General features: G+C 43.9%; 1 protein-coding gene and 1 non-coding gene across 2 annotated transcripts in view; one reads left to right on the top strand and one right to left on the bottom strand.

The window, feature by feature from the left end:
- The window catches only part of FARSB (phenylalanyl-tRNA synthetase subunit beta), an 84,765-nt gene that overhangs the window by 20,314 nt on the left and 50,723 nt on the right, over positions 1-13,728 (top strand). The window contains exons 6-10 of the mRNA XM_058665067.1: positions 2,529-2,679; positions 3,542-3,650; positions 4,493-4,563; positions 6,228-6,289; positions 7,202-7,253. Of these exons, the coding sequence (XP_058521050.1) occupies positions 2,529-2,679; positions 3,542-3,650; positions 4,493-4,563; positions 6,228-6,289; positions 7,202-7,253 (445 nt within the window). The remainder of the gene's footprint in view (positions 1-2,528; positions 2,680-3,541; positions 3,651-4,492; positions 4,564-6,227; positions 6,290-7,201; positions 7,254-13,728) is intronic.
- On the bottom strand, positions 355-458 carry LOC118757908 (U6 spliceosomal RNA). Its single transcript, XR_004995419.2, has one exon. It is a non-coding gene; the product is annotated as a U6 spliceosomal RNA (small nuclear RNA).

The following is a 13,728-nucleotide window of genomic DNA, read 5'->3' as shown; positions in this document are numbered from 1 at the left end:
ACAATAGGACGCCAATGAATCTGCAAAGGCTAGGTGCTACTGCCTTAGGCCCGATTCCTGAGTGCTCAGCTTAAGGAATGTAAATCAGCTCCACAGCCCACAACAAAACTTTGTCTGAGGTGATCCCAGACAAGATTCTTGTATGTACTAGCAATTACGGGGCCCAGCACAGTCCATCGCCCCGATCAGCTGGTGGTTGCAGTTGCTGGGTCGGTTCTGTTTCCATCCGTGTCTTCCTGGAACCAGTGGGTGTTGCAGTCCAGCCTGATCCAAACCAGTGGGAGCAGCAGCCTAGTCGGAGCGACCTACAATAACCCCCACCAGGCCTGCCCCTGTCCTGGTTCCCATGCTTTCAAAAATATGGAACACTTCACAAATTTGCATGTCATCCTTGCACAGGGGCCATGTTAATCTCTGTATTGTTCCAATTTTAGTATATGTGCTACCGAAGCGAGCACTGGAATATGAGTCTTATTCCCCTGTTTCATCTCAGGTTGTTTAATTGCATCTAGAATACTGTAGGGGGGAAGTGGCTCTTGCTTCTGTCTTCCCTGAAGAGCGGTTTTGTTTGTGCAGGCCGAGCCTGGGATGCTGAGCTGCACAGACTCTGTGAACGCCGGGCCTGGCCACACCAGACCTCTGCAGCTGGCAGCAGCCTGGGTCTCTGCCTCTCCGCTTCCACTGCTGCCTGTTTACAGCAGACCTTGAACGTTTTCACCAGTGTGGTGGATAACATCTTGGCATCAGACTAGTTTATTTTTATGTTTTCTGTATTTTTGTGTATTTGGCGTATCAATCCTTTTCTGTACGTATGGAAAAAAAATCTTATCAGTGAATTTTTTTTTCGTCTTTAACATTTGGAGCCTTTTGGATTATAAGGTTTTCAGTTTGAATATAGGTTGTCAATCTTATGTGATTTTTATGTTTTGTGATTTACTGAATCAGTAGATTTAATCACATTCATCCACAGTTTTTTGAATAAATTTGTGGTATCTTTTATGTGTGTGTAGGTATGTGTGTGTATTTTTTTTTCCAAAAATAAAACTGATTCATCTGGAGCTTATTTCTTTGTGACTGCTTTAAGGTTGAAAGCTTAGTGGGTTTTTTTTGAGATACTGTTTTACAATTGAAGGAATAGTGTTAATATCTCTGAAAACTTGTGATTTCTGACTTGCAGATGTGTGAATTGTTAATTTATCAAAACCTATTTAGCTTCATATTGCGTCTCATTAGTTCCGGTCTGTGAGCTTCCATAAACAGGTTACTCTTTGTGTCAGGTAACACTTCCTTCTCAGTAATTCTGTTCTAGTTTGCTAGTCTTGGAGGCTGACTCAAATTTAGTATTATGCATTTTGTCTGCTTCATGACTGTGTTACTATGCGTAACTAGTCAAACATGTATGTGTACATAACATTTTGAAACCAATTCTAAGGAGTCTTAAAAACAAATTTTGATTAGATTTCTTTCTTTGAAATGACTGCTAGAAAACTGAGAACCAAATTTGTATCTGTAGCCATTAGACTTAGATCCTTTAAATTCTGATGTAATATTAAAATTTCCTGGCACAGAGATATATGTGTGTGTGTGTGTGTGTGTGTGTGTGTGTGTGTGTATTCCTAAAATGACTGGAAATCCCAGGTGGATTAACTATGGGACTAAAATTAATAACCTTTGAACTTTTCTTCCATGTTAAACTTGAAGTGTCCTTCACGGCTCTTAAAAATTCAGTTTTCCCATGCGATATAGTACCAGGGTGCTTGAACAGGAAGAAGAGAAACCAAGGATTTAGTAGGAAGCAGCTTTTTCTTGCCAGGGAACACTGAGCCACAGGGGCCACTCCTTTATCCCATTTAGCTTCTTTGACTTCCTTACATGGCCACGTACATTTTGATAGGATGTTCGGCTGCTGCTTGGTGGCTAGGTTACACAGGCATACATAGCTACTGTTAATGTTGGCTTTCCTTAAAGGGGTCAGTTATTGTCCCACACCATGTAGCGAACTGTTCTCTAGCTGGCTAAAGCAGCAGTGTCGTGCTGACAGGCAGGTGTGCCAGCTGTCCTGAGCAAGTCGTTACTGCCAGTGCCTTCCCAAGGTAGGCCTGTCTTCGTTTTTTGCTTATTTCAGAGAAATCCCTATTACAATATAGCTATGTGATAAATTGGAATATACCACAGCCAAACTACACAGAATTTCGATAGTTTATTCTCATAAACCAAGCAGAACTAGATTAAAAGATGAGCGGAGTGCTGATGTTGATGTCCTGGCACTGGTGCTTGGGAAGGTGTGGTGGCAAGGATTTGCGTCAGCTGCTGAAATGATGTGTTCCAAGGAGTTTATAACTTCTGGATACTTTTCGTTGTGAAAATATTTTCATTGTATTCCACCAAAGATGCCTGGTAGTAACTGTAGTTTTAGGGGAATGTCTAAAATAATTTTCTTGAACATGTAGTCTGTGTTGTCTTTAGAATTATGTTTTGAAATATTCATGTCTCTGTCTCCTTCACTTCCATCCTCTGTCGATGTTTAGGAAAAGAGCGTTGGTTGCTATTGGCGCCCATGATTTGGACACTTTGGCAGGCCCGTTCACCTACACTGCACAGCGTCCTTCATGTATCAAGTTCAAGCCTCTCAATAAGACGAAGGAATATACAGCTTGTGAACTGATGAACATATACAAGGTAAATGCTTACGCAGTATTTTTGCTTGGGTCATGAAACTTGAAGACAAGCCTTGAAGTTACGGAATTGGAATGTTCGTTATAGATTCCTAAGGGACAGTGGACGTAGCAGTCACTTTAAACCGCGCACAGCTAACAGACAGAAACAGTAGGTATTGTTGGAAAAACAGCTGTTTCCTTGGGCAGAGTTTCAGCAGATTTCTTCGTATTTATAAACAGGTTTCTTGACAGCTTGTGTTTTGTTTCAGGCGATTGGGCAAAGCAGTGTGAATCTCTTTTCTCTCCTGAGAAGTGATTCTGTGTTCTTATCTCACCAGTAGAATTTCAGGTTGTCTAGGCACATTGAGATATTCATTTATATTAGACAATCTTTTTTTTTTTTTAAGATTTATTTATTTTTATTACCAAGTCAGATGTACAGAGAGGAGGAGAGACAGAGAGGAAGATCTTCCATCCGATGTTTCACTCCCCAAGTGAGCCGCAGCAGCTGGTGCGCGCCGATCTGGAGCCTGGAACCTGGAACCTCTTCCGGGTCTCCCATGCAGGTTCAGGGTCCCAAGGCTTTGGGCCGTCCTCGACTGCTTTCCCAGGCCACAAGCAGGGAGCTGGATGGGAAGTGGAGCCGCTGGGATCAGAATCGGCGCCCATATGGGATCCCGGGGCGTTCAAGGCGAGGACTTTAGCTGCTAGGCCACGCTGTTGGGCCCTATATTAGACAATCTTATGAATTAACCGCTGACTGCAATTTGGGGCTGTTTTAGGTTTTCCTGCTTCTTTCTCCTCGTTTTTTTTTTCTTTGTATAGGTTGATATGTAAGCTAATTGTCGTGACAGTAAACTAGGTTTTTAACTGAATTTTTTCAGACTGACAACCACCTTAAGCATTACTTACACATCATTGAAAACAAGCCCCTGTACCCCGTGATCTACGACAGCAACGGCGTGGTTCTGTCGATGCCTCCAATCATCAACGGTGAGCTGCTTCGGCGCCGCCCTGGGCTGGGGCCGTCCTTGCCTTTGAGAGCTGCTGTAGCATTCCCAGTGACCTTGGCTCAATCCAGTCCGGGGACTCAATCTCAAGATCTCCCACGTTTGGTAGATTTCGTTTGAATAGTTCACTTGTTCATTTTTCAACAACATTACTGGGTTTTTATGTGATTTATAAAGTTGTAATTCTTTATGATATATAAATGTTTCTCATTGCAATTTCTAGGTTCTGTATATTTCTCTAGAAAGTATTGATACTTTAGTTTTAGCAAATTGGTTAACTCAAAAGCAAGATCTGTGTTGTCTATAGTTTATAGCAAAACTTTTCATTGACATTTTGCCTTGTTCATCCCTTTGGATGACTATTTCTCTGGGGCCGTTTGAATTTGCTCACAGAGTGGCACCAAGCCAGGGAGGGGGGAAGGAGGTTCGGCTTGGTTCATGGTGGGAGGAGTGTCCTGTCCGTGAGGTCACGGACTCTGTTTCTCGCTGTGCCAAGAACTCCGGCCGCAGAGTTCTTGAGACCTGGACACAGACCTACTTGGCCTTCCTGTCTCATAGTGTGGAATCATGATCAAATAGCTTCATTTCTGAAGTTCAGCAGTCCTGCCTGCGATCATAGCATAGCACTGTACTGCGGCTTACCTGAGGCAGTCTGCACTAGGTGTTTGGCATGGCAGCTGATGTGTTTTATGTACTTAGTGAAGGCTAGTTTTAATGGTTTCAACTTGCAGCGGAGGCTTACTATAAAAAAAAGCTTATATAATGTGTTTTGAGTTTAAATGTAGTTTGTTTTATTGAACACTGTATATTTCATGTTTGTTGCAGGGGAACATTCCAAATTAACAGTAAATACTAAAAATGTGTTTATCGAATGTACAGGAACTGACTTTACTAAGGTAATCCAAACTTTCATTTTATTATGGTACTATAAGGCAGGATTAGATTTTACTTCCCAGCCATGACTATGCAATTAATATTTAAGATATGTTCATTTTGTAGGTGGGAGCATAGTTCAGAAATTTAGAAGACTAAGAAGAAGTAGTTATTTTGTACTTTGGTTATGGTGTTTTTGACAGATGTTGAATGAACACCTTATGCCTTTCCAGTGCCAGGACTTAATAGTGAATTCCAGGTTTCCTACTTCCAGGCATCTTTAGTGAATGACAGAAATGACAGAGTGAGTCATTGACGTAACTGTCAAGCAGAAAGTATTGAAATGAGATCTGTAAAAATTGTTTATCTTGCTTGACTTGTGTTTAAATGAAAATCAACTTGGTACCTTTGTGTCTTTGAATTTTAATGAACTGAGTGTAGTGAAGTTTTTGTTAGCACTTTGATAAAGGGTTAATGCTCACAGTATCCAGGTGTGTAGAGTGCTGGCTCATTCTTACTAGCTGTGGTGGCTTGGCTTGTTATGATTGCTTTCTGTATGGCACGTGAATCCTTCACGCGTGGTAAGTAGAGCGTTGAGTGAGGTGGCATTTAAAGAGATTCAGAAGGGCAAACTGAGATGGTAGGAGAAGGTTGGAATGTCAGATGAGTGCCATTTGTGTGCAACTTAGAGTGTTGGGAGAATGGGAGAGAATTTTCATTGATAACTTGGATATGGTAAGATTTATTTTCAGAAATAGGGTAATTCAACCGTTAAAAAATTTAAATTTATGCTTAGGAGGCCTTGTACAGTAATTTCACAGAGCTTGCACGTGACCCAAGGATGTGAGAGGAGTGCACATGTCTCCACAGGCTGCTGCCTTTCATTCCTAGGAATGTGTTTTTCAGTTAACTCTAACAAACTTAATATGGCCCTAAGCACTCAGAAGGTATAATCTACCTGTTTTATGTTTGAGTCTATTGGATCCTCATAATCAAAAAAGTAGCAATTTTTTTTTTAAAGATTTATCTATTTTTATTTGAAAGACAGACTTACAGAGTGAGGAGAGGCAGAAAGATGGTCTTCCACCTGGAGCTAAGCTGATCTGCAGATAGGAACCAGGTGCCTCTTCCAAGTGGGCTTCCTCTGCTGCCTTCCCAGGCCATGCATAGCCGCAGGGCTAGATCTCAAGTGGAACAGCCAGGACTTGAACCGGAGTCTATATGGGATGTAGTTGCTGGCAGATGGAGGCTTATTCTACTAGGCCACAGTCCCAGCCCCATAGGGATTTTTGTTATCTCCACTCAACAGATAAGAAAACTGAGATACAAAGAGGATATTTAGCATTCAAGTGAACCAACTTAGTCTTAGGAGACTGATGAGATTTGCTGCAATAATTAGCTGTTTGTAACTTAGAGAACTGCATGAATCTAGAGTGACTGAAGAGACAGACCCATTCCTCCACCTGACACCACTGTTGATGATTTGGACTTGTTTTTTTTTGTTTTGTTTTGTTTTTTAATTAAAGACCTACTCAAGTTTTCTTTCTGGTTTTCTTACTTAAATATATGAGACAAGGCCTACCTTTAAACATTTGAAGACTAAATTATATAAATATTAACACATTTCCAACTTAAAGAAGACAATATACTTATATATTACAATAATATTTGTTTTTTTCTTTCCCAGGCGAAAATAGTTCTTGATATTATTGTCACCATGTTCAGTGAATATTGTGAGAATCAATTTACGTAAGTTCTCTCATTTTATTGATGACCTGCTGTTGTGAAGGCATTAAGGCTTTGTACAAAATACAGAGATCACAGTGTTTCCTGTAACAAGAATAGGCATAGTATCTGTTTTGGGAGATAAACATGTCTACAATAAACATGCACAAATACTATATACAAACTTCAGTGTTTTGTTAATATCCTGGCCATCTGGAAGGGCAAATGCCTGCAAGCTGAGGCCGTCTGGGGCGGGCCGCCAGGAGGCAGTGCAGTTTAAGCTGTGTCTGAGACTGTAAAGTCAGAAGGCCCGCAAAAGGAGCAACCAGCCAATGAGAAGTACATTTTCATGTTGAGAGCAAGGCATGAATCCCTTAGGTATGGGTGATATTTTTTCCCAAAGCGTATTTTTAATTAAAAGATTTATTTAGCGAATCTGTATGGCTTCTTACTGTGTATGATCATCATAGTGATTTATGCTGGCCTGTTCATGGTGAGTCAGAATAAGTGGTGAGTCAGAATAAGAGTGTCAAAAGCATATGGTGTAAAAAGCTATATGGGTACTATCATTTGGGGTTTGTGAATTGATTAGCATTTCAGTGAGAGGATCAGTTAGCTATTGTTGTATAGCACACTGCGTTGATAAAGCTTAGAATGTGATGTCACACTGGCCAGGAGTACATGTGGGAAACATGCTTGTTGTGCTGGAAGGTGAATGCTGCCGGGAAACGGTGCCTGATGGCACGAGGCAGCCAGGGAAGGTGCACTGGTTGAGATGATGTACAGGAAGGTCATTCCTAACCACGCGGTTGGCAAGTGAGAGAGTGACCCATCGAGGTGCCAGATGGCAGATTCGCTAAGCAGATACATTTCTAGCATTGAAGGCACATATTTTTTTTTCCTAAAGTATTTTATTTCTGGCTTTTCTACCCCCAGGGTTGAAGCAGCTGAGGTAGTTTTTCCTAATCGAAAATCGCACACCTTTCCAGTAAGTATTTGAGAAACGACTTAATGATGGTGGTGGTAACGATAGTGGCAATACTACTAATAATGGCTCAGTGCTGTGTTCCCAGTCTGTGTGTCTCTTCTACCCTTAGGCTGCAAGCTAAACCCTTACTCTCCATCTCCTGGTTTACTGGGCACTAGACTGTGATTACGTGGATGCTGCCTTTACAGTAACCCTGTGAGCATAGGTGGCAGTATTGTATTTTTTCCTGAGATCCTGAGACATTGAGCTGCTACCCAGCCTACCTGTTAACTGTGAATTGGGAGGCTAGGATTAAACTTGAAGTGATCTGATTTCAGGTGCCAAAGTGCCATAACCAACAAGATAGGACCATATTTGCTGTGCCTTATTCTCTGATTGAATAGTTGGTTGGGTAATGTATGATTTGACATCTGTGGGCATTGCTTAGCCTCCACATCTAACGGGTCTGCTTAGACTTTTGCTCTTGGCCATCACTGTAGTGAATACATCCAAATTATTAATAAAACTCATTTAGTAGTAAGTATATTGTCAAGACATTGAATCTTTGTTTAAGAATATTAGTCAGTATTGTTCTTACTTGACTGGATGTTTCTCCTCCCAGTATTAGTTGGTGTAATCATGGCCCTTTTAAATCATGGTGGAATTATAATCATTTAATTGTGATTTTTGTTCAGTGAGACCACTCTTTAATGAGCATTTTTTCCTTTGGATTTTTTTTTTGTGTGTGTTACAAACTACCTCAAGACTCTGGCTTAAAATAACACCCCTTTATTTACTTTTTGTTTTAAGATTTATTTATTTTTATTGGAAAGTCAGATATACAGAGAGGAGGAGAGACAGAGAGGAAGATCTTCTGTCCAATGATTCACTCCTTTAGAAAAGGCCACAATGGCCAGAGCTGTGCCAATCCGAAGCTAGGAGCCAGGAGCTCTTCCGGGTCTCCCACGCGGGTGCAGGCTCCCAAGGCTTTGGGTCGTCCTCAACTACTTTACCAGGGCACAAGCAGGGAGCTGGATGGGAAGTGGGATTGCCGGGATTAGAACTGGTGTTCATATGGGATTCCAGCATGTGCAAGGCAAGGACTTTAGCCTCTAGGCTACTGTGTCAGGCCCAACACCTTTATTTACTTCTTGGCTCTCTTGGTTGTGAGTGGTTCTTCTAGGCTGAGCCAGTTTAGCTGATCTCTGCCGGGTTCTTTAATATGAGAAATCAGCCGGCTGCTTGGCTGGGCTGAGAAATCAGCTGGCTGCTTGCTGGGCTGATCTCCCCCACCTGTCTTCTTGGTGGTGGAATCGGTAGGGCAACTGTCCCTTGTCATCTGGCAGGCTGGGGTGCATGCTTTTACATGATGGCGGTTGCAGAGTTCTTGGCAGCAGGAGAGCGAGCCCAGAGCTCGGCATTGAGGCCTGCTGAGCTGTGGACAGGGTGAGGGGTAGAGGAACGAAGGCTGTCTCCTGTGGGAGGGCTTGCAGCATCCCATGCAGGGCCGCGGCCACTGAGCAGGGAAGAAGCTGCAGTTTTTAGAACTTACCATGGTAGTATTTTGGGTAGCCAGCAATAGCTTTTAAGTCTGTTTTGAAATGGTTTGAGAGGACTTTGTTTATGTGAAGAATTGTCAAATGTTACAAAAAAGGGAGTGTGTTTTAAAGTTTGGCTCAGTCTCCTTGTGGAGATAGTTCCCTCAAGTCATGTATTTGTATGAAGATGAAGTTTCAAAATTTTCAAGTAGTAGGCTTCCATGCGAGTGTTTTGCCATTTTATTTATTTACTGCTAAACTTCAGTTGGAACAGCCTTTCAAAAGTCCTGCAAGAAATGCGCCAGGATCCCATATGAGTGCTGGTTCTAATCTTGGCAGCCCCACTTCCCATCCAGTTCCCTGCTTGTGGCCTGGGAAAGCAGTCGAGGACGGCCCAAAACCTTAGGTCCCTGCTCTCATGTGGGAGACCCGGATGAAGCCCCAGGCTCCTGGCTTCAGATTGGCGGTGCAGCTCTGGGCATTGCGGCCAATTGGGAAGTGAATCAATGGATGGAAGATCTTTCCTCTCTGTCTCTCCTCCTCCTCTCTATATATGACTTTCCAATAAAAATAAAATAAACCTAAAAAAAAAAAGTCCTGCAAGAAGAGAAGGGTCGTCTCAGGGATGCTTAGACTTCCTCACACAGAGTGGATGATTTTCCCCAAACACTGGAAATTCTGTTCTAGTTTTTGTCATTGATAGAAAAGAATAAAGTTTTGAAATAAGAGAAGTAGGGGTTAGAAGAGGGGCCAGGGCCGAGAGACTAGTGATGAATGGTTTGTGCTTTGGAATGTGGCTGTCTGAATTTGTTTACTGATTCATTAGTTTATTCGTTAGTTACTTCATGCATGCATACATTTGCTCTTTAAATGTATACCAAATGTTTATTATCTAACCCGTGTTTGTCTAAGCACTGGGCAAACAGCAGTCCTTGGCTTTGTTAACCTGCCATGGCGGTAACCTGTACTTAGACCTCTAAAATGTAAATTCCTTCTCTGTAAAATGAAAGCATTGAATTGTGAAGATGGGGTAAGGTCATCGTAAGTATGTGCCTTGTATTGGTCAGCTCATAGTGACTGGTCAGTAAAGTTTTGTTGTTGCCGTTATTACCCTAAGCATCTGCCCACTGCCTGTCATGGTTCTTTGTGCTCACTGCACATGGGGGCCTTGTGACCTGGGACTGGGCTTTGCACAGTTGGAGCTGTTACTCCCGGCTCTGCAGACCTCAAGTCTGTTGTGGGCTAAGGAGTTGGTTAGCACTGGCTAAGCTGAGCACTACAGGCAATGGGCTTGGGGCTGAAAGCACCTGTTCTAATGGAACTCAGCTGTATCCAGTATTCTGCTAATGAGAATGTGGGCTAAAGCATAAATAAGAACTAGGTGAGAGGTCAAGAGTGGAGGCAGTAAAAGCAGGCCTCCAGAGAGGCCAGGGAAAGACATTTCCACCATCTCTGGTCTCCGTATGTCGGTGCCTCATCCCCAGATCCTTCGCTGTGTCCACGTTACCAGCCCAGCTGGCCGCAACAAATGGCGCCCAACGTGGGGCACAGCACGAAGGACATCTGAGGGACCCCTGGATCTATGACAGTAAGTTTAGAATTTAGGAAATTTGCAGAGGCATAATTGATTTCATCCCCAGACCCTCTCCCTTTGCTAGGGCACGAGGGACAATCTGAGGGACCCCTGGAACTCTGGAGAGGCATAATTAATTCCATCCCCAGACCTTCTCCCCGTTCTGGGGCACGAGGGACAATCTGAGGGAGCCCGGAAATCCAGAGGTGTTATGGGGTGCAGCCTGTGATAGCCAGCACCCATTGACAGTGGGCAAATGAAATTTGGCTGTGTCCCCCAACCTCTGTCCTGAAGGTGGGTCCTACAGCAATGGGATAGTAATTGCATCCTCAGCCACTTCCCCCACATCCTAAATGAGCCAGGTTATTGGAAGTCCAATTAGTCTAAGTATTTTTAGCTACAAGCCCAGTTCCTGTTCCTGTCCATCCTAATGAGCACTAATCAACTCCTTAGCCCACAACACTTAGGTATTCACTCCTGCCCACCTGTGACTCACCTATCAACTGAGAGGGGACGGTATTGTGTTGTGTGTAACCACTCCCCTCACAAGCCCCTTTAAAAGGCCCATGAAGCAGGGGCTCTCACTCTCTTTCTGGCCAGGTGCTTCTGTTACTCTGGCACCTCGAGTCTTGGCTGACCCAGGACAGGTAATCTCCTGAGCATGGTCCCTGTAGATGGGACAATGGTTATAACAGTGTTGTTGCTAGTCTGTGAACTATCTGGAGTTCCAGGAGGGGTGAGGCCTAGCAGTAGTGGAATGTGGGCAGAGAAGCCAGGGAAAGGTGAATGTCTGCAGCTTTGTAAGTGTGTCCAGGTTATTTGTGAGTGTGTCCAGGTTATTTGTTGCATGTCTCTTAGGATAACATATATTGTTGGGGGAGCTGGGACATAGGTCTTCAGCTTAACGGATGGACTTAAGGATAATGACCATTTGTTTCTTTTGGGATTATGATTGGTTGGATTATGATTAGGTGGACTGCTGTATGGACTTGTAATTTGCTATTGTGCTCTGTTGTCTTCAAGCTTGATTAATAGACTCCTTAATAAACCTTAGGCATGTCTGGTATGATCTCGCTCGCACCCTGCAACAGAGGCAGGTTTAACTCTAGAGGGGCATAATTAATTTCATCCCCAGACCTTCTCCCCATTCAGGGGCACGAGGGACAATCTGAGGGACCCCGGAAATCTAGAGGCAGGTTTAGAAATTTTTACAGGGGCATAAGTAAAATTTATCATGGGGCAAGAACTCGCTGAAGTGCAGGTAATTAAGGGAATCAGAGATCTGCTCCAGTCACAAGGCACCGACACTAAGCTTAAGGCCTCGCAGAGTTTTTTTGAAACTGTCTGCGATGTATTCCCGTGCTTGGCTCTCATTATAGTCACCTTCCTTCTCTGGCGCTTGGCAAAAAGTGCTTTGCCATCCCCTCAAGCAGTGGGGCAACCCCGCCGGAAAAAATGGTCCATTAGAAGGAGGGGAGAGCTGCAAACCAGGGTAAAAAAGAAGGAACCCCAAACTAGACAAAGTCGGGAGAAAGTGCTCAAAGAAGATTCGCAGTTCTCTTCTGAGGAGGGTGAAGAGGAAAAGGATGGAAAGGACGACAATGGTCCCAGGTGGATTCCTGAGAGGCTTGTCCTGCAAGCTCCTGCTGCTGAGTCTTGTGAAAGCTCGGGTACTGGCCAAGATGATGGCATTTCAATCGGAAGATCGACGGGACAAGCAAAAAACGCCTCTGAAGTGAATGACACCGAGTTCCAGTGCACCCTGACAGCATGCTGGAATGGCAGGTGCGATTCTGCTATTATCCTGCAGCTGCCCTGAATCCCACCAGCTCCTGTTGGGACTGACGGAGAGACCTTTGTTAGCCTGATAAAGAATAAGAGACTTTGGCATAACGGCGACCATCGTAGCCAGTACATCAGCCGCCGCCACCAGCTACCGTGGTGACAGTGAACAAGGTCGCGGAACAGACTGCCAGAGTTACGGACAACAGGACTTTACTGATGAACATGAGCGGGTGGGCATGCTTGCATTGTAACTGCGGGTTGATTTGTTGTCAGAGGAAGAGCAGATGCTGTGAGATTTGGCCTAGACCTCTTGTACCCCATTGTATGCCTTTTTGTGTGTATCACCTATGCAAGTGCAAAATGTTTTCCCAATCCCTGGTACTGCTGTCTGCTCGTTGCTACCTAGCTAAACTTACTCCTATGGTCAGGGCCTCTTGTTCCCCATCATATGCTTCATGTATGTTTCACCTGTGTAGTGCTGTGTTTCCCCAAGCCCAGGAACTGCTGTCTGCTCATTGCTACCAACACTCCTAGCCATGGAACAGGGTTACCAGCCTCCCCAAGTATGGTTTGTGCATTTGTAGCAAAAAATGCGTTGAATGGCAGCCAGTGATAGGTAAGATGGACCGGGCACTGACCAACCTAAGACAGGGTCTCTGTCATGCTACGGAGATTCCTGATGATGGGTAAGGCTGATAACCTGCGAGTCCAAAACCTAAGTCAGGCACATTCAAGTCTGCTTTAAAACAAAAACAGGGGGACCTGTTGTGGGCTAAGAAGTTAGTTAGCACTCGCTAAGCTGAACACTACAGGCAATGGGCTTGGGGCTGAAAGCACCTGGTCTAATGGAACTCAGCTGTATCCAATATTCTAATGAGAATGTGGGCTAAAGCGTAAACAAGAACTAGGTGAGAGGTCAAGAGTGGAGGCAGTAAAAGCAGGCCTCGAGAGAGGCCAGGGAGAGACATTTTCCACCATCTCTGGTCTCCGTATGTCGGTGCCTCATCCCCAGATCCTTCTTCGTGCCACGTTATCAGCCTAGCCAGCTGAAACACGAGTCCGCCTTCCTGTCAAGCTCAGAGGATGACACTGGTGCTTCTCTTGAGTAGCAGTGCTCTGACCCGTTCCTCTGCCTTGAATCGTAGCAGGCTTTTGCAATTTTGATCTTTGCTAGTGGCAGTTATGCTTTTGAGAGTCATTTAGTGAAAGGAAATATTAAAAGTTTGTTTCCAGTCGTGCTGAAAAGCTAAGGTATTGAGTGTGTTCGCTTTCCACGTATGGTCCCTTTGAAGGAGAACGAGGACCAATTTATAAGATGCTTGTGCCTCTGCTGATTCCTGCAGCAGAGTGATGGGACTTGGAGCAGCCTTGCGTTTCCCCTTGGAGAGGATAGAAAAGAGAGAGAAAGAATGCTTTCCTGAAACTCTTAGACTCCATGAGGTGGGTCAAGGCACCTGCGCTTGGTCATACGCCCTTACTTGCATGAGATAAGACTTGGAAATCTTGAGCAGAATGTATAAATATCTTCGTAATGATCTAATATAGCAGTGTTGCACTGCAGGGAATGGGAGTTGAGCATCTAAAAGGGAAAAAAAGATCT

This window comes from Ochotona princeps, chromosome 5, assembly GCF_030435755.1.
Source record: "Ochotona princeps isolate mOchPri1 chromosome 5, mOchPri1.hap1, whole genome shotgun sequence".
NCBI lineage: Eukaryota > Metazoa > Chordata > Mammalia > Lagomorpha > Ochotonidae > Ochotona > Ochotona princeps.
Note: the sequence above shows the minus strand (reverse complement) of the source record. Positions and strands in the feature narration are given on the sequence as shown.